Below are 25,236 nucleotides of genomic sequence, written 5' to 3' on the forward strand. Positions count from 1 at the left end.
TAAACTCAGGAGTCTCACACTACAGGCTGGCTACCTGTGTGCGTAAAAGCATTTTCCCTCCTCACCCTAAAAAAAAAAAAAAAAAAAAAAAATACCGGTATTTTTCTAGTAATCGTGGGCCTTGCCTTGACTCGGTCCACCGTTTATTGTTCAATCCAATCCAAAATAGTTCGTACTGTACTTCTCCACATCGTGCCCTTTAGAAAATGCTGGGAACTGGAACTAGAATCTAGAATAAAAATATTGAAGTTTGAAGTTAAGTTGAAGAAAGCAAAAAAGACAAAAAGTAAAGTGAAAAGTGACTCATCTAACTCAAAGTGATTGATTGTTAAACGATATTGATAGTGATTTTGATAATGTGATTGTTGAGTAGGCAAAGAGAACGAATTTTCATTGAATCGCTCATTATTTGTGTGATATAAGTAACATTACGTGTACCTTTTGTTGACGAAGGAATTATTAACTACAATAACCCATAATTACGATTCGGGTAACCCCCAAGCTTGTGTCATTTTCTTTCTTGGATTGGCCAGTGTTTTCTTTCTATTTCTTGTTAGTACCTGTAATGGTGTTAGCGTTGTGCAATTTGGACTAGGCTTATTCAGCATAAGTGTAGATAATTTTTAGGCCCCTTAAATTTCAGCGTAATAAGTTAGCCTACTCCAACATGACTGCAGATAGTAGTGGTGTTGAATGGGCATCCATTGTGAAACCTATTCTTGCTGCATCTTATGGATCATTCAATAAAAATGATGTCACCGAGCTTGTTAAAGCAATTGTTAAAAGGTAGGTAAGGCATGGGTTAAGTAAGTTAATAACTTAGCCAGTGTATTTTTCCTATCAGATCAGGAGGCCAAAACCTAAACATTTTGACCTCAAAACTTAACCTTATTTAGCCTAGAGACCTAGGCGGTTATTGTTTTCGCAGAGGATACGCGTCTGGTAACCGGACGTGGATTAACTTAAACTTAGGCGTCCGGTAGTTACTGTCATAACCTAACCTAACCAGCCAAACTTGCTGATAATTAAATATAACAAGTAAGTTAGGCTACCTCCGCCGCAGGAAACCTGCAGACTAAGCGAATTTCAACTTGTCTGATTAAATTTTTACTAAAATATTTCACAGAGGATACGCGTCCGGTAACCAGACGTGGATTAGGCGTCCGGTAGTGACGTCACCGGGTTGTGGGGTCCCGGAATGCCATTACCACAACGATACGATGTTCGGTCAGCGTTGTTCGTGGTGTAGTGGATAGAGTAATCGGCTGATATCCTAGAGGTCCCTGGTTCGAAACCCATCGGTTACTTTAACTTTTTGTCACAGAGGAAATTGTTTAGATGGGGGTGACCAAGCGTTCTATAGTAAGTTATATATCATTGGAAACTAGATTTTTACCTGAAAATAATGGTGCAAAAATTTTTCTGCTGCCACAAAAACTGAATTTACTACGATTTTTTAAAGTTTATTACTGTAATGCATCTTGTTGGCTGGTCTCTGTCGCCATAACTTTACTGTGAATTGACAAAGAGGACAAGGAGGTAGAGGCATTTATAAATTCAACTGAGCGTTGATTATGAACTACTTCAGTTCTTATTTAGACATGTGAGGTGGGTAGGTTGGGTGTTATGCGGACTCGTGACTGTATTAAGTGTTTTGAAGTTAGGTTAGATTAGGAAGGTAAAGTTTAGGTTATAATGAATCAAGCTGTTGATTTATATTATCTCCAGACTGTTTATGCACTTTGTTAAAAGTACTACTAACAGAATAAATAACAATTTCAAAAATGCGCAGCATTTTTGAAATTATTATTTAATGTGTTTGTAGTACTTTTTACAAAGTGCATAAACAGTCTGGAGATAATATAAATCAACAACTCGATTCATTATAACCTAAACTTTAACTTCCCTAATCTAACCTACCTTCAAAGGACTTAATACAGTCACGAGTCCACATAACATCCAACCTACCAACCTCACATGTCTTTTTCAACTTATAAACAAAATTTTAAACTGTACGAGAAGTTTGGTTAGGTTAGGTTAGGTTAGAATAGTGTCAATTTGTTGTTTATTCATTTTATTAAAACTGCCACTACACTAAATACAAAATACTTATGGGACAAAACAGTTAATGGTCAAAACCTAAGCTAAGCCAGCTTAGGCTACCTTTCTAAGTGTGGGTTGTGAGGGTAATATTTACATTAAAATGGCATATAATCAATTAATACAAATGTGAATTGTGCTATTAACTTCGATTATACAGTGTAAACATTGCAGTGCAGATTCAATGTTCCTAATATAAAACATTAAAATAAACTTCAAAAAATCGTAGTAAATTCAGTTTTTGTGGCAGCAGAAAAATTTTTGCACCATTATTTTCAGGTAAAAATCTAGTTTCTAATGATATATAACTTACTATAGAACGCTTGGTCACCCTCATCTAAATAATTACCGTCACAGATTTTGCTTTGAATGTAATTTCTTCTTAACTGTACATCTTTTGTTAGAATTTTTGGCATTTATAATTTTATGTTATGAAGAGAATTGAACCTTCATTTGATTTTCTAATTATCAGCAAGTTTGGTTGGTTAGGTTAGGTTATGACAGTAACTGCCGGACGCCTAATCCACGTCCGGTTACCGGACGCGTATCCTCTGCGAAAATATTTCCATAAATAAGACATAATTTATCCCCCCTATTTATTCCCTGTTTAAATAACATTAGATTTAATGAGTGCTTACGTTTGCTACAGGGAAGGAAAAAAGTGTTTTTGATCAAATTTCAATAGTGTAGGATGAAATAAATAAATTTGCCAAATTTTATCAATATATCCATAAACAAGTAAACTACAACAATTTTCATTTTCTCCATAAGAATAGGCCTAACATGGGAATTTTAAATTACACTATTTTTGAATTCTCTCCGTGACCGTTAGGCATACAACAATGCTTCAATATACTAAATTATTTCTTTTTTTAAGCTCTAAAATACCGTTTGAAAAGAAATTTTCAAAGTTTTTGTTTTTAGGGTCATAAATGGGAACACCCCATTTTTACCCCATAAATATAAGTAGTTAGGCCTACAGACTAACATTGCAAGAGACATCATTGAACATTTTTGACAACTATGACCACAGATATAACACAAGGTTAAAAAATAATTTTCAGTTTACCAATCCATTGTCTGCGTCTCATTGAAAAGACACCGACATAAGTTAGGCCTAGGCCTACATGGGAAAAAGTTGTTCAATAATTTACCAGTAGGCTAGGCTAGGTTTGAAAAAATATAGGTAGGCCTAAGTTAGCCAATTTTATTAAAAAAGGATTTGTCAACGATTTTAAATAGGTAGAAAAAAATACTACTACCATATTAATAAAAATTTATTGTAAAATACTTTTAAAATCAAAGTCAGCCTTTTATTTTTAACTTTAGAATGTGATTGACCTACCGTATGTATTTTATAATTTGACATACTGTATGTCGGAACCTGTTTTTAAAGTTACCGTATGCTAAGCTATGTATGCCTAGGCCTGCAAACAATCTTGTGACAATAAAGTTTGATTTGATTTGATTTGATCTGATTTTATTGGTGGAGTCGTATCAAAGCTGCACCATCTAACAAAAGGCTGACATTATTAAAATAGCAACAAAATCAGCGTTTTAACAGATACATGAGACTTGTGCACCAAGTTCTATCCAATGGTTGCCTGGACATTAACACTGTTAGAGTCAAGCTCTCTTCGATAATCAGAGTTTGATGTTGTGCGGTGTGTAGATTATTGTAGCCCTTTTTTTTTGATTTTGCTCTAATTTTCTTTATATATATATTTAGTGCCTAGGATTGAGTTAGGTAGCCTAATTACATTTCAGTTTAATACAATACGCTAGTCTAAAACTGAGTAAGCGATGTTCCATCATGACAAATCTTCAGATAGGTCTACAGTAGAATCCCTCTTATCCGGACTCCTCGGGACGTTAAAACGGACTGTTTACTGTCATATTCGACTTATTTAGGAGAGCATTGTATTAAGACACGTGATAGCTGGTCTAAAATCTTTCTCACAAGAACAGACGTTTCAGTACTGCCCACTTCCTGCCGATCTAGTCCAGTTAAAAAAATGTGCTGATAAAAATTGTCCGGTTAAAGAGATGTCATTTCCACCGAGTGTAGTCCGGTTAAAAGGTGTCCGGATAAGAGGGAGTCTACTGTATTCATTATCAGTGATAACGTCAAACTTCAATCTCAATTCAGCGACTATATTATAACACAACATTGATAATGGTTTGAGTGTTATCAATATCTGTGATATTTTACAAATCTTTTGAAATGGGATTTACTCTAATCCCATAACAAATTCATGTAATTGTTCAATAGCCTTTATGTAAGTGTAGGCCTATGTATGCACTGGTGTTTTAAAAATTAAAGCATGAAAACAATTTTTCAGTGAACCCGATTTGTTAAACCACGAAGAACAATATGAAACATTCTACACATCATTTGCTGCCTTGGCTGCGGATTACATAAGTTCCAGCATTAGCTCAGGTAAAAATCAATAGGATACCTGTACTATAATTAATTCATATAGGCCTACTGTTTTATTTTGTACGAAAAAATAACATGTCATGTTGCCTTTTAGTCCAAGTAGCGTTTTAGTAGATACTTTAGTGTTGTAGGCTATCATTTGACAATGATTTGTCTATTGATTTTACTTTTGTTTTTCAATTTCCCATTTGTAGGCTATGTAGGTATTTTATTCAAATATATAGTCAAAGATAGGCCAATTCAGGCCTATAAATTGTCTTTTGATTGTTGTTCAGATAAAACATGCATTATGATATCTGAGCTGTTTGGGCTACTAATTAACAGCTGTGTCTAAGAAATATGTCGGCCTTAGTCACTAAAAAATACTACAAGATCAAGCCACTCACCTTACACTCATTCTTCACTCATATTTGAGTTAAAAACACACATAGTGGCATCCCCGTCTTAAAAAATTTATAATAATTGAACTCCCCTTGTAGGCCTAGATTAGTCATATACATCTGTTACCTTTTCTTAAATTAATCCCAAAGCCAAATTACGTCCCAAAACCAAAAGTTATTATTTCTGAATTCGTGTTAATGTCTGTTGTAGTATGCAAGGGCCAGCTTGGTCTAGTGTGTTCGGCGGCCCGAGTGCTACTGCAGTATCTACTGGGCCGTCTGCAGTCCCATGTCAACTACGAGCCAGCTGCTCCCAACACTATCACAGCCAAACACCTGCTACTGCCCATCAAGGCACTGTGCACTGCCTCGGGCCAGTTGTGCCGCAACGAGCAGATAGTTCTGACCAACCTGATGAAGAACGCTAAACTTCCTCCTCATATCAAGACCTCACTGCCAGGTAAGGGGGCTAAAGTCAAAGTGAAACATGGTGATTTTCTTTGTAAACTTTAAAATTTAGGTCATAAGTTCCTGCTGTTCATTTCGAATGAGCAGTTTTTAACGATGATTCAAATGTCGCAATGAGTCGATGTATCAGGAAAATGAGATCCAGAATTTGATATTGCTGATTACGTGATCACCAAACTAGGTGCTTTAATTACCAAACACGGTAGCTTAAAAGCGGTCTTGTTACCATTCAAAGTCAACATGTTCAGTAGACTCCCAGTAATCCGGCAGATATAGGATTGTGATACTGCCGGATTACTGGAATATTATCAATAAAAATACTTGAATGAAGAAAACACGTCTGCGAAGGTCGCGTTATCGGAAACCGCTATTGCCGCAATCGCGTGTGACGATGATGACGTTTCCGTCACTGCTGGAGACGATGATGATAATGTCCATACGACCGTAGGAGATGATCAGAATTTCGCCGCAATCGCGGAGGGCAACAATAATGTCCACACGACCACAGGAGATGATCATGATTTGGCTGTGATCGTGCAAGACGTCGATGACGTTTCTGTGACTGCGGGAGTCTACGATTATGTCTATACGGCTGTGGAAGATAAGGGGAATTTTGATGGCGGAAGACGACAATGACGTTTCCATGATCGTGGGAGACAATCAGAATTTCGCTGTGATCGCGGAAGACAACACCCTGTCTAAAGACTCTGGATTACTGGAGTGCCGAAGTGACACACTGCCGAATTATATAGGGTCTACTGCACTCACCTTTTCCAATATTATACATTTTTTCCACGATGAGGGAAGTTTTCTTAAAACTACTACAACAGCCCAAATTAAACCACTGTTGTTTACTAACACAGGGCTGGTTTAAGGGGTAAGCAAAGTACGGGTTGTGTAGAGCGCCAAGCAAAAGGGGTCCCGCCTTAGCGCTCTCCAATATTTAACATTGAAGAAGGTAAATAGGAATTCAGAGGTTGGAAGTTGATTAAAATCGCCAAATTTTAGGAGTAGCGATGTGTTTTATCAGTAATTATCAAGAATACTGAATTTTACTGGCATAAGCTTAAATACCGGTTTTTGACTCTAGCCAAGATGGCTATTATGTGTCACTTGGCCAGTGGCATTCGTCTGCTCGGGTTCGATTCCCATCCTGTGTGGCAAATAATTGGTGACCTGTGAGTTTGTTGCTATATACTAAAACCACTGGGGCATAGTGAGGTGTTCATAATCCTTGGTTTAGACATACACCTCGGATCATCGGTTTGGGCGAATCTTTTAGCTAAGTGGTTGTTAGTGTATAGGCCTACTATGAACATGCAGGTCACCAATGGCTGTTTTGCTACTTTTTGTTAAAATAACCTTCCTCTCTATATCCCTTAGAGATTAAAAAAAAAAAAAAAAACAATATATTGTTGCATAGCACTGAAAGAGAAAGGGTTAACACATGCTGGTAATTAAGTAGGTACCTATCTATGTTTTTTCATATTTTGCAAATTCGTACGTTCTGTAATGTTTATACTTAATCATATTTTAAACTGTATCCTGAGATAATACTTACAACAATATAAGATTTTCAGGAAGGGGGGAGGGCTCCTTAATGTTGTTTGCTTACAACACTAGAAAATAATGTCTAGAACTGGCCTTGTACGAACAAATTGTTAAAGATTTGTCAACTAACTTGTATTATAAAAAAATAAGGATTTTTATCAGCCTGACTTGAATCATGAAATTTGACAAATGATGAATTAGTTATTTTTATTTTCTTTAGATTTTAACTCTTAACATATAGAAATTAGTTAGTTTTTTCAGAATTAGGTGTGTAATTTTATCAAACAATTGTCTCTTTTTAAATATTGTTTTGGAGCGCAATAAATGGTCCTCTCACGGTACTTTGATATTATACGGAGGCAACTTATTTTACATCGCGCTGCTATCATAAATATGTTTGTAGGACTTTCCTCGTTTCGTTATGAATCAAACAATACTAGATGAGTCGTACTTTCTATTTATGATAACCCAACCTGACATAACCGCCACAGCGCGCTGTATAAGGGCGGCCTCTGTTATAATACCAAAGTACCCCTCTCACTAAATTTGTCAACCTATGAATTAGTTACTTTCTTTAGATTTTTAACTCTAACATTTAAAAATTAGTTTGTTTTTTTAGAATTAGGTGTGTAATTTAATCAAACAATTGTCTCTTTTAATATTGTTTTGATTCAAAATAGATAGTCCTTTCACGGTACTTTAGTATTATACGGAGGCCACTTATTTTACATCGCGCTGCTATCATAAATATGTTTGTAGGACTTTCCTCGTTTCATTATGAATCGAACGATACCGGATGAGTCATACTTTCTATTTATGATAACCCAACCTAACATAACCGCCACAGCGCGCTGTATAAGGGCGGCCTCCGTTATAATACCAAAGTACCCCTCTCACTAAATTTGTCAACCTATTTCCTAACTAATAGAATAAACTTATTGATGTTTAATTTTGTTCAAGGAAAGGCTCTAGGCCAGGATTTTGAATTGTAGAAAAAGGAGGATAGCAGCTAGCTTACCTTGAAAGTGTAGTAAGGCCATAGAACATGTAGGAAAAACACTGTGCACACAATATTTCGTCTCCTGAAGGACTTTTTCAAGTGTAGAGAAAGAGTTTATAAATTGTTATACAATTTATAGTTATATAATTTAAAGTTATACAATTTATAAACTCTTTCTCTACACTTGAAAAAGTCTTTCAGGAGACGAAATATTGTGTGCACAGTGTTTTTCTACATGTTCTATGGCCTACCTACACTTTCAAGGTAAGCTAGCTGCTATCCTCCTTATTGATGTTTAAACATAACTTAATACATGAATTAATCCTCCAATGCTTCTTGCCTCGTTATCATAAGATAACAATAAAAATATAATTAAGTGAATCATTATTACTGATAGGCTTATATTGAACTTTAAACTGAAGATAAGCTAGTAGAAAATTCCAAAATACTGTAGAGTTGTCCTTATCTCAACAAACGCCTACATCACAAATTAGTTATATGAAGAAAACTGTTTTTGCACTATCAGGCCAGGGGAAAATATTTTAGTACCTGTACCTAAATTACTTAGCAAGAATATTAACATGTTTCCTGCTCTCCTGTATGCTCTCCTTGTGTCACTTGAGGCTTGTCGCACACTACGGCAGACCAGCTCAGGCAGATCAGGTCAGACCGTTCCGGCAAAATTCGGAAGCCATGTATTCAAATGTAGAGCCGCACACTACGTCAGGTCAGACCGCTCAGTTCAGTCCGGTCAGACCGTCTCCGGCACTTTTCGGTCAGCGAGCGATTTTTGCCGGAGCTGCCGGAGCGAGACGCCGGCCCGCGGCCAGTGAACCAGTGTTGTGCAATAGCTCGTGCGGTACACAGTTCTGTGATTAGTTGCTGTGATTAGTTCAAGCAGTAGTTCAAGATGAGTAGTTCAAGATGCGACATTAATACTGTGCACCCAAAATTTCCTCCTTTTTCTCCTGGTTTTTTGGGCCTTCTCGTCCTCTTCCGCAGCAAGTGCTAATGCTACTATAGCAGTTTCTTCATCACTACTACTAGAACCCATCGCACAATCGCATCGCACTGAACAAGAAGACACAAAGCATACATGCAGCCAATGCCGCTGTCTGTCGACTACTGACTGAGCGAGACTGAGGTTGGCACTCAAAAAACGCCTGAGCTGAGCGGACTGACCGGACGTAGTGTGTGGGAAAACTGCCGGACCTGAGCGGTCTGACCTGATCTGCCTGAGCTGGTCTGCCGTAGTGTGCGACAAGCCTGATAGTCATTGTGTTTACCCTACACGTTTTCTACCAGACATCACACACTGTATACAAGGCCTTATATCACTTGTTAGTTAATGTGTTAAGTAAAGAGGACATAAATAGATGACAGTAGACTATTTATTCAATCGTTTATGATTTGAGAAGAACCCATGTCCCTAATTAAATGTTTTGAAACAAAAAGATTTAATTTTCTTTTCTGTATTTTTTGTACAAATAAGCTTCTTGGCTACAACATTTTCTCAGAATATCTAACTGTACTCTATCCTTTTCCAATAAACTTCTTACTCTTCCAATAGATTAGATCTTGTCAACACGTTAGAGTTTAACCCTTGGTGTTTGTTCCTTGAGGCTTGTTAGAGTCTCCCAACATCTTGAATTGAATTAGAATGACTAGATGAGTCGTAATACTACCAGCAACCTGAAATGAAATGAATAATGTTAAAGTCAATTATTAATCTAACATCCACGAGTTTAGTTTCAATCTAGTTGGCTTTTTCAGTTACTAGGCTGAATTTTGCCTGAATTTGCTGAATATGCCACTTCTCAGTCAGGCGAGTGCATTTAATCTGTCAATTGATAACAAAAATAAATAAATGGTTTCTGACAATAGGTGCAAAATTCTTCGTCTAAAATAAAATTTTTATGGGATTTTACTGAAGTGTTTAACAATCACTTGTAGGTTTTGTGTGAAATCAATGAGGATTCGGCAAGAAATATTTTAACCATTTTTAACTACAGTAAAACTAGTCTATTTTCTTATTAACTAGGTCTTCAGTCATTTTATCTACTTTATTACTATCCAAATATTGTTTTAACAACTTATCTGGGTGAAACAGTGAACGAATTTTGATTGATACAGTAAAATTATGTGCCATGACATATTAAATGTCCAATTAAGATTAGAAATAAGATTTTTAGAAATAAGTGACAATTTTCAGTGTTGCTCTAGAGTGTGTTAATTGAATACTAAACCTACCTCAAACAGCAGTGTGAAGTCTATTGCAAACAGTCCACAAGCCATGATTTTCAATTTTTGGTGAAGCCGTTGCAGGGAAAAGTTTTTCAACTGAAAAAGTATATTTTTTTATTGAAGATTTGATGGTTTAAAACATATAAATTGTTGCTGCTTTCCTCTAAAATTATTTCAATTAAACATTGATTCTTTATTTTACTTTGAGCCATATATGATTTATTTTAGATAAACAAATGGTTTATCATAGAGTTAAAGCTAAGTTAATTCTCTTTCCTAACTGAAACATGATTAAAATTATTAACTTATTTATTAAATGACAAAATCCATGTTTGGATCCGCACTGAATATTGCATAATTAAAAAAATTGAACAAGGCTGGTCTGTAAATGTAAGATATGGTTCATTAAGTGTGAAAGTCCGAAACATCTTTCAATAAGCAAACTTAGGGCCTACATGGATTTTTACAATAAGTGACGATAAAGAGTTGAGAAAGAAAGCGATAACTGTAGTAGCAAAAATAATAAACCTAAACAATATGTTTTCTCTTTACACAATTAATCAATAGTAAGATAAGCCATAATATAACTAAATAATACGAAATCTATAATAATCTATTTGTACAACAAATTTCCAATACTTTGTCTACATATTGGCCAATATTATAGTTAAATAAATTCCAAATATGGGTATCTAATTTTTTAAAGCATGTGAGAAATCCTAATTGGAAGATTGTGTACAACCTTCTTCCTTAAAATTCCCTTTTATGGCTTGGTAGAAGTAATGAGTTGCGATTTTTATCTCCTAAATCTAAAACCTAAAGTTTGCAGAAAAATTGTCATGAAATATTTATTAGATAGATAGATATTACTACCTGGATGTAAACTTCACCAGCTTCTCCTCGATTAAGTAAATCATGGATTACAATCGCCATATGGTTGCACTAGAACATACGAAGAAAGTAAAAGGCCTATTTATTGTGGTACTCTGTCCAAACAATCTCCACAAAAATAATATCAGGCCTGCATCAAAGAGCTAAGCTAAAGTTTTACAAACTTGCTGCTATTTTAAACAATAAATTTGGATGTGAAATGTCATTTCGTTTCAAAAAGAAATCTTTTAGTAAGTAGTTGTCAAGTGCTGGATTGACATGAGCGAATATCATAAGAATTTGAAAACATTTCAATGAACCTCTATTCTGAAAACACTCCCATGGATACAACAAATATATGATTTTGTAATTTGTAGGTCTTTCAAATATGCTTAACCAGCTTAACTGAGGTTTCCTTGTATCTACATTGAGTTTGTGAAAATAAATTTGAGTTAAAAACTTTTTTAATTGAATTGAATGTAGAGAGGACTGTTCTAAGGGCATTCTTGCTTGTGACAAAGCACTTGTACATACATCATGTGTACTTATGTACCAATAAATACTATTCATTCATTCATTGAGTTCTAACCAAGCTTTGAGTCACCTGATAACACACTCCAGCGTTGGTCAGAACTAGAAGGATGATCACCAAAGTCCCGTATACAGTCCAGACACAGCAGTGTAGCAAGAGCGGGTAGTCGTACTGCTCGTCAATCACCATACCAATGACAGTGTACATGTACGAGGTGATGAGAATGCCACACGTGACGATCTCCAGCAGAGCGAGTTGGTTAGCAGCTGACCAGCCTTTGGCGAGGATGCGATAATACCGATCATGAGCCTCCTTAATCATCCGCACTCGCTCTTTCAGTGTCAGATTGGGCATTGCTTTTTGTGTGTTCAAAACATTGATCTCTGTCAGAATGTTCTGTACGTTGATATTGTTCAGTTCCTTCATCGCACGATTCAAAAGGGAGAAGCGTTGACTGATTAATTTGAGCGAGAGAAACTCTCTTACGAGGGAGAAAACATTGTAGGACACATGGATCACGAGGAAAATCCAGGATCGGAATGTGAAATAGTCACGGTTGTTGATTTTGAAGAGGAAATAGTAATCGGCCATGAAGATGGCTTGGACAAAAGAAAAATATGAAAAGAAGTAGTTTAGAATGTTTATTTGACATTGTTTAGAACTGTCATCAAAAAGTCCAAGCGTGGACATGAGTTGCTCTGCTCTCATGGCGGATTGTACATTGTCAAACCCGGTTTTTGAAAGTATTATGGAGTTGAAGATCGAAAGACAACTGATGATGTTTTCGGAGAAAAGGTGAAAAAGATGGGTCAGGTTGACAATGTCAAAGTGGGTTTGGAGCATTACCTCTTTGTAAATGATCAGGTAGAGATGTTCAAAAATAAATAAAGTCAGGATGAAAATTGAGTAACATGTTTGGAATTGGCTTGCTCGTATTTCTCGTAACGTTTGTCTCCTGATGATGAATGGAGAACACCCCAGAACATTAAGGAATACAATGTACGGTCGGATAAAGTCTAGCATGATTTTTCTGCAATCGCTTTTCTGTTTTGTACTATCAGGCGTCATGATTACCTCCGTATCACTCTACTGTAAATAGAAAGTGCTAACTTGGTCTTGAACCAGCAAAAAGTGACAGATACAATTGACTCAATGAAACAAAGAGGTTTCATTGTCACTTGTCAGGAAAAGCATATACAATTTGGATAATGTAATAATTAATGTTTCATTAACTAATATGAAATGTCAGTCTTGCTGGTGTCACTTATTTTAATTACCAATTGTACTCTTACTTAATGACTCTTTGACATTCAAGAGACTTATCTCAAACGTCAATAGTAGGGAAGCTCTTATTATTTAAATACATTTATTTGTAGCTTCATTGGTCTACGGATATATGTTTTTTTAGTTTGTGGTAAAATTTATTCATTTTGTTAATATTCTTGGTGGTCATATTAACTAATTTCTCCTATATAACTTAGAATAATTTTTTTTAAGATAAAAAGAATTGCAAATTTTTAATGTACAACTATGTTTTCTAAAAGTGTTTATCATGGTTAAGTCACTATTCTAATATTTTATTCAAATATTTTTTATTTTATCTTATGTATTATTTTAGGGCAATGGCATCTTTTTACGTTTTGAAAGGAAACCCTTGTGCCAAACCCTGATCTTGTTACTATGTAATGTCAATCTTTTTGTTAGATAGCATGCTAAATTCATTGCCCAATGACAAATAACATCTAGGTCTGGAAATGATCTTCAGCCAGTGGCCAGCAACCTTCAGATTTGAAGGTGAGCACTATAACCAATCTGTTACCCAGACATTTATCATTTCAGGGGTATTACTAAATGGCCTACCACTTTGAGTGATTACAACTGGCTTGATTGAAATAAATTGACATTCCCCAGGTGATAAGGAAGCAGCGACCTTGAAGGAAAGCAAGAGCAAGTCCAGATCAGATTTGTCGGCGATGATTGCTGAACAGCTGATGACTCCACTGCATGACTTTGCACCGCAAAAGGTCATCGCTGCCGAGTCAGCTGAGACTAAGACTTCCGACTCAAACACGACCGAGACCCATCAAGACACTGAGGTAGGGACAGATAAAAAGTTTACAATAATATTTGCCAATGGATCTAAGTGTGTTCATATTATTCTAGTTGCTTTACCCGTGTTCCACAACAGGTTGAGGATGAATGAAAGAATAGTGTAAGTTGTTGTTCAAATTTACTGTAGAAAACATTTATAAAGACAATTGATTATAGAAAACAAAACTCAAATAAATGTGCTTGCTAGTTTAAAAAAATTATGTTCTGTTTGATTCAATCAGCTGTTTTGCAGAAAAAAATTACTTTATCATAAAATGAAGTTATTAGAGCGAATAAACATTAAAGACATAAATCGAGCGGGTATAATCATTGTAATTTTTCTTTATCATTAACTTTCAAAACACCACCTCACAACGTGGACGTCCAGAGTGCTTGCATATATAATCTGTGTAGGCCGAGTTTGTGACCTACCTTTGAGTAAAATTTCATCCCAGTACATCAGGTAGGCACATTCACCAAGAACAAACTCGCAGATTGAATGTAATGAGGAACTACCTTTGTAACTTAAAATATGTGTTAGTACATATGAATTTGGATTTGACAAGAGTCAAATACTATGCTAGTAACCTAAATATTTGTTGTAGATGTGCGAATGCTGTTTTACTAAAAATTTGTTTGATATACATTGAACAGTATAATACATGGATTGCTCTTGCTGAATTAAACTCAATACAATATTAACATACTTGGTTTATTGTCTTGTTCAGCTGATTTTCACACAGAAGAGCACAGCTTGCCTGCAGTCCCTGAATGCAGGTGATATCCTGGTAGAAATGTGCATGAACCTACCACAGTTGATGCGCTACCGGAACAAGTTCACATCGGCCATCAACAAGAAAGGCTTCAGCCTTCCCTCGACTCATGCTGAAGCTCTGCTAGTACGACACAGGTACGAAACTGTTCACACCCAGTTGCATGTTGATAATCCGACACTTATGGAACCGTGAGATCATTTGATTACCAAAAAGTCGGAAGTAAACAATTTTACCAATTTTAACCTACAAACCAAAGTTTAATTGCATACTTTTTGTCTTTTTGGTTTTCAAATCAATCAGAAGAATATCAATCACATAATAAAATTCAATACATTAAACTTTGATTTAGTATAGGCCTAACCTAGACTCCAAACTCACCTGCATTAGATATTTTTGAAATCTAATAAGTAAGATACTTGGGTTTATTTGACTAAAAATCAAAGGAAACAGGTAATGTACTTATTCTACCCAATAATCATCACTAAAAACTGATAGGACTTCTGAATGGAAATGGACACTGCAACTGGAAAGATTTTCCATCGTCACAGATTGATCAAACATTTGCCGTTGATGACTTTGTACATTTTGAAGCATATAGCTTCGTCAGGTTTGGATACGATAATTTTTGAAAATTTTACATTTCTAAACTTAAGTGAGTGTATTGCCAACACATGATCTAAATGTTTAATATAGGCTACGTGAAATGTTTGTTATGTGTAATAATGTGTTCTGACTTTTTTGTCTACCGGATAAATTATTACTGAGTTTTAGTAATCACAACTTATGTATGAACTTTGAAGTCGGTAAACGTTAGTAACTAGGTTATTTTGTAATTATGGCTACAAGCTACTAGATATTCAATTCATTTTGTTCACAGCTTGCAAGTGTTGGTGAACGACATCAACATGGTATGGAATGCGTTGTCACTGCCTGTGCTGGAGCCACTTACGGATACCAAGATGGAGAAACTGTCCACCATCACCATGTCTTGCCTGTATGCCGCTGTGTCTATAGCTACGGCTAACAGCATACTGGGCATTTCATCTGCCATCTCGCCCAAAACTGCCATGTCCAGCAATACTACAGGTAAACTCGCCAGTTTTAATGATTTTTTAATTCATCGCCATATTGATTAATATGGATTTTTTGAAAAGGGATTTAGTTCTAGCACGGTAGATGAGCACCGTGGTTTCAGGGTTAATACACTTTCTTACTATAGTATATAGGTATAATTAAGGTAGCTGCAACTATTTCCCTTTTCTAAACAAATCCTAACCAACCGTTTCCATTTCTTTTGAAATATAATGTAATTTTGACTAATATGTATTATACAATACCTGTTTGCAGTTCGGTAACTGATGAAGTGTTTATCTCTATCCACGGAGCTACAACACACAACAGAGCTACACAGACTTTACAACCTGCCTAAACAATCATACATAACACTCAGAAAACCATTAAATCTGCAACTAAGGTTTTAGCTGCTTGTTTTAGTGCTAATCAGGGAATGATAACTGAATATCTCATATGTTTGTTTCAGCTCCCATCCCAGCCAAGCCAGGAGAAGAAGAATGCAACCTAGACGCCCTGGCTGTGTCTGTAGTAGAGAAGTCACTGGAAATATTCAACCTCATATCTAATGTGTTCAAGAATTCTACTCGCGCTGGCGGTCATGTAAGTCTTATTTTGTGGTTGGTAATTTCCTCCTGCAAAATTAGGTTTTATTAACAAGTGTTCATTAGTATATGCTAACAACATGTAGTTGAACATTTCTGTTACCAAGGGGTAAGTGTTCCTTGTTTGGATTTTAATAATAATAAAAAAACAATATTTTCAGAAACCAGAGATTGGTTAGTTTAGATTGAGGGGATATTCTCACAAGTTTTTCCGAGGTCGCAGGAGATGATCACAGTATCAACGAGACTGATTGATATAGTCCATTGTCATAAAGTGTTGCTGCGATGGTGGGAGAAGATCACCGGGGTTTGTTATCATAAAGATAAAAAAAATATTGGGCCAGAAAAAAATCTGCTCACGTGGTCCGCAGGCCATAAGCTGGAAACCCCTGCTCTAGGCATTCACCACATGTGTCTGACTACAGATACTAAAGAACTATCTGTTGCTAGGTGTCTGGCTGCAGAGTCAACTGTCTACTTCAAGTCTAATGTCAGACAAGGGCAGCAAGGAGGACAAGGGGAAGTCTTCCAGCAAGTCTAGAGATGGCAGCTCTCGAATGAACCTCATGTTATTAATCTTGTGTCTGTCTACAGATACTACAGAACCATCTGTTGCTGGGTGTCTGGCTGCTGATGACTGGTCTGCAGAGTCAACTGTCTACCTCCAGTTTACTGACAGACAAGGGCAGCAAGGAGGACAAGGGGAAGTCTCCCAGCAAGTCTAGGGACGGCAGCTCCCGTATAAACCTCATGAAAGTGTGAGTAGCATAATTAATTATTTCCATTCCATTTGGTGAATTGTTTTAACCCAAACAGGATCATTAATTGGAGATTACATAATATTGATCGGCAACATGTAAAAACACACTAGGATTCTGGTTTGTTTTTAATCGGCTTAGGTTTGTTGAGGTTGAATATTTCAGTTTCGCCCAACCAAATTAGTGATATGGAACTGTTCCGGTAATCCGAATTACCTAATTAGTGGTTGGTAATTAGATGACAATTCTGAGTGAATTTGGTTATTGTATGATTGCTGGTATTCCTCCCCTATTTACTGTTGTTGATCTAATTGTAATTACACTCTTTATTTGTTTCATGCCTACCCAATTCCTTTGGCCACACAATCATTCAAACAACCGTAGGAGGCTATTTGGCCTAGATGATCATAATCATGTTTCTTGTCCTTTAGTCAGCAGGGTTTTGGAGTGTTGTCAGTGGCGTTGGCCTGTCGGGCCCTGACAATGATGTCTGCCTTGCTTGACGACCTACAGGTGGAGTGTAGTGATGGGACGGGGCCTGAGCCTACCCCCGCCCAGCTACACATTCTTACACCAGCCACTGCTCTGCAGAGAGCTGCCAGAATACTCACGTCTGCCTCGCTCAACCAGTTCCTGTTCTATCTGGCCACGGTCAGCTACAGAAAGGTCAGTAATAATTGTTAAATTCCTTATTTTAAATATTTCAAAGATTAGTAGGATTGTATTATTCTACTTTTTAACTGTCTGATTTCACAGTATCTGACTTCATTTCCGTGTTTAGGGTGGGAGTTAGATAATGAAGACGTTTAAAAAATTTGAATCAAGCGCTATTATTGTGATTGTTTTATATAGTCACTTCATTGCTGCCATTCTTTTGTACAATATTCGAGATTTTATACTTATTGTTATGGGATTCAGATTTGAAATTGAAAAACATACTTAAGAACATACTTGTCTAACAATCATAACATGTCCTGCTACAGGCTTGTACCCTGAAGCGCATCCAGAAACATCCCCCCGAGGGTGATACGTTCAGCACGTCTGACTCAACCACGTATTACGACGACGACATCATAAGCTGTTCAGAGGAGAGCTCTCCAGATGAAGGTTTGTTTGATTAAAAACTGTGCAATTTCTCTCAGAAAACACTCCAATGTTGTTTCCTATTTGTGGTCAAGTAAAGAAATTGGCTTCCATATTAAATTTTGTTTCTATATTTAAATTACTGTTATTGTGAAAAGGACTTTTCCTAATTTTTTTGCCAATTTAAACAATTGTAATTTCATTAGGCAGAGATTTAATTAAGTTCAGCAGTTGAACTCTTTCATAGAATAAAAAATATTTTGTCTATGGACTTGCTATATTCTTTTTTAAACTGAAGATTGTTTATGAGCTTAAACTTACAAACTGCCGTGTAGACATCCCATTCTCATGTTGAGTGCTGTAGACAGTTTTGGATTTCAAAAATTATATCATCCAAGCCATTGATTTTAGTGTATACTGAAGTTGCAGGCTCAATCACTTAAACGTTCAACAGGGTGTCTGGGGACCAGGAAAACCGTAAAAAGCGGGAATTATACGGGAATATTATGACGCCAGGAACTATGCAGGAATTCTATGGAAATTCTGTAATTATGGCTGTAATATGCAGAAATTTTTCTTGGATCGATTTATTATTAATTATTATTTTCTATGGAATATGAGATATCAACGAGAAAATTGTATGGTGTTAATATTTTATTTAAATATCAGCATTGATTTAATTAAAGTTTCCCGTGTCATGATCTGTTTTGCGTGTAATGTTGACATAATAAAACCTGGCAAGCCTGGCATACGCCGCTCACGGGGTTAACCGCTATGCGCTACGGCTAATAGCCACTAACGCAACTCATCATTTCTCACTCGTGGCCACCCTTCCCCAACGGCCACCTAACCGATACCCCAGCTAGAGGCCTTACCTCTTCTGCTACACAGATGGGCTTTTGTTAAGTGGTGATGTGAGTATGTTTTTCAGCGGTTTTGTGATGTGCATGAGTGTGTTTAGTTTACCCTTTTTATTCGTATTGCATATAAAATATATTTTATTGAATAAACTTTTGTTAAATTTACCCTTAAAAAAAAATTAATAAAATAAAATAAATAAATAAATTTGCTTTGGGGGAAAATGGTAGTTACTGGGAAAATATGCAGGAATTCGGCCGAGCCCATTTGCTGGACACCCTGTTCAACATTTGTTGTGTCAATAAACTATTTTACTTTGTTTACAGACGACGACAGCGAACCGCTGCTGGGGCTGTGGTTTGAGGAGACCATCGCAGTCCCTGACACGAGCCACCAGACGCAGAGTGGCACAGAGGTGGCGGACCCTGCAGGAAAAAACAACACTTCCCCCGAGACTGGAGGCAGCATAGTGCCTGAGAAGGGGGAGCCCAACGGGGTAAGTTGGCAGTAATAGTGTGCGAGAGGTTTTGATAACATTTTGATTTTGCCATAAACAACAACAATCATATCACTATGTGAGTGATTACAGTAATGTTTGATAATAGCTTGGTCCTGAGAAAAGTTTGTGTTTTGTTTGTGATGGTTTTGAACCAACTGCTATTAATATTGGTATTTAGAAAAAGGATCGTGGTTTTAAAAAACACCTTTATTTGGTTCTACGGATAATGTTCAGCTAGTTCACTAACAATATTTATAATCCAGGGACTTAACAAATATAAGGTCTATTTAACCTCCTGATATTTCTCTTTAGTAGGTAAATGACTTTCAGAGAGAAGTGTTGGTTGCACTTCAAAACTGGTTTGTCCTCAGTGTTGCCAAAGTCTGGTAGCTGTAATTGGCGACACTATTGTGTATAAGAGTTTTTGGTAACACTAAAAATACAACAGTTTGTTGGCAAAACTCAAGATATTAAGAGTTGGTAGGCCTAATGTTAGTTAACTGACAATTTTCATAATTTATCTTGAAGGAGTTGGATTAAATGTCAGTACCTACTAAACTATTTTGTAGACTATTTTTGTCTATCATTTAGCTCTTGTAAATCTCAGGCATTTAGCTTGACTCTCTATTGTTATATAAAAAGACCTCAATTATCTTCATGAATTTGTCTTTAAATCTTAACTAAAACTAACATGGCTCCTGTATAAATGTGTAAGTACATTGTGAAATTGAAAGTGCTACTTTTTCTTTTGCAGTACATCTCCTTGGCATCGCAGATTTTCCAGTTTATGAACAAGTACCTGTTGAACTCAGAGAGTCCGTACATCCAGCGCTATGTGGAGACAGGTCTGGCGGAACAGCAGATGGTGATTCTGGCGGCCATCATCAGGGATCTGGACAGAGAGACTGCCCGCACTGAAACTGGTGAGAGTTGCAATCAGGGTGACAAGTAAACCGGAAATCGGAGAATTCTACGTGGATTTATGATGGTGCAAATGTCTGAACTATACATGTTGTTTGTAAGGGACTGGGGGGGATATTAGAATAATTGCCAATAGTCTATGGCTGAGTCGCCATAAATAACGGTATTCTATGGTGATCTCTTTATGTTGTTTTGGGTGGTATAAGAAAATGGCAATTTCAGGAAAATAAAATGGTGTCACCAAGACTGCAAGAGATGCTCACATGCGTTATTATTGTAGTTGCAGAAAATTATAACTAAAATGTTGGCTACAGTTCTTGTGTAAATAGTAAAATCCCTCATATCCGGCCTAAGTGGGACTGAGCCCTGGCCGAATAAACCAACCTACCACTAAAAAGGTAATACTAAATTTATTGATTAAAAGTAGTGTTTGAATCTCTTTGGAATCTGCTAGCTCAACCAGTAGTAGTGAACCCGATAAAAATGTATGAACATAAAACAGATTAACCGTGAAAACGCATCATGGAGACTACGTTTACGGCCGTAAATATTTTTGGTATCTATTTTGGGAAATACCGGATGAACCAAGAACTGGAAATTCCGAGGCCGGATATTAGGGGTTCTACTGCATTTATACTTGATTTTCATTGCATATTCCAAATTTATTTTATATAAATTTCTCTTGTTTTTGGCCATTACTGATTTCTTTGTCGTTAAACAAAAAATTTTTGACCCCAAATTCTGGATTTTGCAGGTACAATCTCCGTTTACTTTGGAGCGGTGCTGGGCGTGTTGTACAGTGAGTTCTCACAAGCCCTGACTCGTTACACACACAACTTGCTGGCTCGCACTTTGTTGTCAGACAGTCTGCAGACGACGCTGTTGCACCACCTGGGCATCAGTCCTGTACAAACAGCTGATACTAACAACAACGCCTGGCCTCTGCAGGTGTACCCTCGCACACTGGCAGTTCTGGCACAGGTGGGCTAACCAATTTGTTAAAGGGATATCATCAGAAGTATACATACATTACATAACCACCCATTATGTTTGCAAAACCAATCAATACTGAACCATTAACTCATGGATACTGAAGTAGACTTAACATCTGTATAGAACAGCTGTAGCTACGTTTTACCCTCAAATAGAACATAGCTGAATGATCTGCTCACAGAGTGTGGTAAAGTCTAAATGTTTTCTCCTTTAGTTCTTGTGTTAAGCCAGATGCTATAGTTTAGTATAAGTTGTCAATTAAGTTTGACCTTCTTCAAAAGCTAGTATATTCTACAAAAATCAGCGCACAGTGTCTCTGTGCACAGAGTGTTTGTCGATCACGTCTCGTAGTACATTCATTACGTACTACGCTCCACTGTTTTGCAGATAACTTGCTTTTTAACGTATTGAGCTTGGCAGATAGCACACATTTATAACTTAACACACTTTTAACTTAACTCATTTCATTTCCATTCTACTCAAACCACAATTGAGGAAGTTCTGTTTTTTATATCTTTTAGTTATGAAAGTAATAAATAGAAACATAAATTTAAACGATTTTACAGATTTTGTTGCTGAAGCCTCAAACAGAGAAAGAAACTTCTATCATCAATATTTGGAATCGTCTCATCCATACTTTGGTAGAGAACATTACCAACTACAATCAAGCATATGATGCTGACAATGAAGGTGAGAATGTACTGTCTTGAACTGATACATAGCAGATTGTAGTGGATTGTAGAGGCAAACGGGGGTGTAACTAAGTCTCAAATCCAATTGATTAAATCTGTAAACTGTATCTTTTGTTCTTTTCTTGAGATTCAATATGTTTGAGATTCAGCTTTGATTTATGAGTATATTATTACCACCCTGTGTTTCAAGAACTAGTCCTCTAAGGGACATGATAATTATATCCTTCATGCATTTTGGGACAGGAATGGAACAAGGGCTTTCTGGGAGTTCAGAGGGGAACTTAATTTTTTAAATAAAATTTAGCTCAAATTTCTTTCAAATAACAATGATTTCATGGAAACCTTGCAGTCACCGAGACATCATCATTGCCAACCACTAACTGTCAAAATCGTGAACATCTCCCGCAATCCCAGCAAATTGTTGAAAATCTTTGACAATCGCGGAGTCATCATCATCATCATCTTCATCATATCCCGCACTAGCTGCGCAATCAATATTATGTTGTGCCATCCCTGAGACATCATCATCACCACTAACAACTAAGGGAAAATCGGTGACACTTTAAACAAACCCCTTTGCAAGAAAATCTTGAATAAAATGTAATCCTGACAAATGATTAGGAATATATTTTACACGAAAATTTCTCAAAATTTCAGGACCTGTTCATCTTTGAAGTTTTCTTTCTTTTTTATTCTCTCTTGAATTTACACTCAGATGTCCTATATAAGAAAATAATCAGTGTTATGGTTTTTTACTTTATTTTGAGTATCTAGTCTGGCAACTGTATCTTTTTAGGTAAGCTAATTGAATTCAGTCCATTAAAAAATCGCAATAAGCCACCAAGGAGGTCTTTAAAATGTATTAATCTCAACTAAATTTCGCAGACATGAACGTGGAGCATGCCCAACTGCTGCTCTTCCTGTTCCACTCTCTGAACTTGATGCAGAAGAAGTCTGTTTTGCTGGCTTGTGCCAGTGGGATCATCAGGGTGGGGGAAAGCTCTGTCAGAGGTCTGATGAGGGAGACACAACTGTTGTGTCTGTCTAGGCTGCTGCTGCTGTTTGAGTACATGATGAAACACCTGTATGACGCTCCACCAGTCCTGCTCGAACAGGTGGGTTGGGTTCAATTCACGGATGGACGGAATGGTACTTTTAGTTTTAGTGGGATGTAAAAGAATTTTGATTTCCTTTCTATTTTTTGGGGACTGGAGTGGGATGGAATTTTTCTACTTCTGCACCAAGGGAAATTTTACTTTGTTGTTTGTTTTAAAAATCCTAAATTTATCACATCCAACACCATTATGACCAAAGTCAACGACTGTAGCATAATCCTTATCTCCCACGATCGCAGAGACACCATCATTGATCGCAGCTAAAACAATGAAGGCTAGAAGGAATCCCATTTGTGAAAATTCTGATTTAAATTTAATCCTGCCTTAAGACTGAAAGTACATTTTTACTTAAATTTTGGTACCCGTCCATCCCTACTTAATTTTTTTGAATAATAGTAGGCCTAGTTGTGAACCAATGGTTTCTATCAGTCACTGAACCCTCAAAATCAACTGAAAAGACTACACATTTTTAAAGTGTATATTTTTAATTTCCCACCTTTTGTGACTAACCTCATTATTCCGTCCCCTCAGGTCCAGTGGAACCTGTTCAACGCCACCAGCATGGTGGGAGACACGGTGCAAGGGCGAGCACCTGCCAGGATATTCTGTGCATGGAAGGAGATTGAGGCCAACTACCGCAAGTTGGGTCCACAGGACGAGTTCTCCATGAAGCCACGGTTCTACACCATTGTCAATGCCGAGCTAAACAATCAGGAGCACCCTAAATTGGATGGACTGGTGGGTGATTTCACTAGTTTACATATTCATTTTTTTTTTGTATTTTTAACTCGTAAATTAGGTGGAAACAACTTTTTGTCCACCAGAAGACTAAGAACAGAGTTTGTAGTTGCCTCATCCAATGCTTTTAAATAATCTCTTGTAATTTTTCAATCGTTTTACAAACACTTAAAACTTTACTGACTGTTAATGGGATAGCTTTTTCTAGTAAAGTTATATTTATAGCAATATACTGTTTGTTTGTACACAACAGTATAATTTAACCTTTTTAAACTACTTCTTATCGTTAAACAAACTGCTATTAAACTTCTCTAACTTATGTAGGCCTGCAATTTCATCATGGGTTCAGCTGAGAAAGTGAAGTACCCGCTTCTGATGGACGTTCTCATTGAAATTCTCAACATCACAGATCAGACGATTCCGAGCATCAAGTCGACAGAGAACAAAATCAGCTTTACGGCTCTCACAGCTACACAATACTGCTTCTCCATCTGCTGGAGGTATGGTGATGACTGGTTAGAGGGGGGGGGACTAGGTCTAGCTTAGTTAACCAATATTTATAAATATGTTAAAATAGCGATAGAAAGATTTTTTTAAATTTCCTTAACTACTTATCGAATAACTAGTTTTTGGGTGTTGTAGTGTTCTGAAACCAATCGAGCTCTGGTTTGACCACTCGGTGTTTCAGGTTGCTACTGCAGCTGCCGCCCTCTACTCCGTATTTTGACAAGCTGGCGCTGGGTCAAGCCATGCCTGCCAGTCCACTACTGTTGCACTCCTTGGTCTGGGGTCCGAGAGCAGGACACAAGTTCTTTACCAGCTGGATGAAGGTAACATATGTTACTCGCAATTTCATGTAAATAATGAACATATTATTTGTATATTCCCCACAGTTTTTGGACTATGGATTTTAGTTATTATATTTTTAAGACATGGCTAGTCTAGTGTTCAAGTGGTTTTAATGGTTAGGTTCAATCAAACCACTAAAGACTTTTAGAAGTTAAATAATGTGTAGGATATTTTGTTGGAGTTATTCATACATTATCTTTGTGTTCTTCGTTTGATTGTTATTTTAAGATTTTTACTTGTATTTTACCACACTATTCTTGTATGTTTCTGTACAAAATGAATAAATGCCGTGTTATGGTTGTTTATAGCTGCAGGTCAAGTAATTCACAAAACAAAAAAGAATATGTAAGTAAGGTGAAAAAAACGTACCGTAGACTACCTATTATTGGAGAATTACATTCTCTAAAATCCTCTATAATGATTCGTCATTTGATATCATAGACAATATCAATAGACTATTTATAAAAAGTAGGGGTCTGCGGTACAGAAAATTTAAGGTCGGTACGGTTCGGTACGGTACAATATTTTGTACCTCGGTTCTCGGTACAAAATCGGTACGGTACGCGGCTACCCGTATTTTTGCGGTTTTCTTCTCAGAACTG

The 25,236-nt window shown here is 36.7% G+C and overlaps 1 protein-coding gene across 4 annotated transcripts in view; it reads left to right on the forward strand.

Annotated features, from left to right (window-relative positions):
• Positions 1-294: 294 nt before the first annotated feature.
• Positions 295-25,236, forward strand: part of LOC128992431 (E3 ubiquitin-protein ligase UBR4-like) — a 92,001-nt gene continuing 67,059 nt past the window's right edge. For all 4 annotated transcript variants that reach the window (XM_054416001.1, XM_054416002.1, XM_054416004.1 and 1 more), the window contains exons 1-18: positions 295-786; positions 4,443-4,540; positions 5,132-5,380; positions 13,497-13,681; positions 14,405-14,586; positions 15,330-15,538; positions 15,993-16,126; positions 16,723-16,886; positions 17,318-17,552; positions 17,870-17,993; positions 19,154-19,323; positions 20,081-20,249; positions 21,002-21,228; positions 21,807-21,930; positions 22,818-23,047; positions 23,579-23,785; positions 24,110-24,285; positions 24,474-24,615. In XM_054416001.1, coding sequence (XP_054271976.1) covers positions 668-786; positions 4,443-4,540; positions 5,132-5,380; positions 13,497-13,681; positions 14,405-14,586; positions 15,330-15,538; positions 15,993-16,126; positions 16,723-16,886; positions 17,318-17,552; positions 17,870-17,993; positions 19,154-19,323; positions 20,081-20,249; positions 21,002-21,228; positions 21,807-21,930; positions 22,818-23,047; positions 23,579-23,785; positions 24,110-24,285; positions 24,474-24,615 — 3,144 coding nt within the window. In that variant the 5' untranslated portion in view covers positions 295-667. The remainder of the gene's footprint in view (positions 787-4,442; positions 4,541-5,131; positions 5,381-13,496; positions 13,682-14,404; positions 14,587-15,329; positions 15,539-15,992; positions 16,127-16,722; positions 16,887-17,317; positions 17,553-17,869; positions 17,994-19,153; positions 19,324-20,080; positions 20,250-21,001; positions 21,229-21,806; positions 21,931-22,817; positions 23,048-23,578; positions 23,786-24,109; positions 24,286-24,473; positions 24,616-25,236) is intronic.

Source organism: Macrosteles quadrilineatus, unplaced genomic scaffold (assembly GCF_028750875.1).
Source record: "Macrosteles quadrilineatus isolate MER2022 unplaced genomic scaffold, UCM_ALF_1.0 Scaffold_4__1_contigs__length_99947679, whole genome shotgun sequence".
Lineage (NCBI taxonomy): Eukaryota > Metazoa > Arthropoda > Insecta > Hemiptera > Cicadellidae > Macrosteles > Macrosteles quadrilineatus.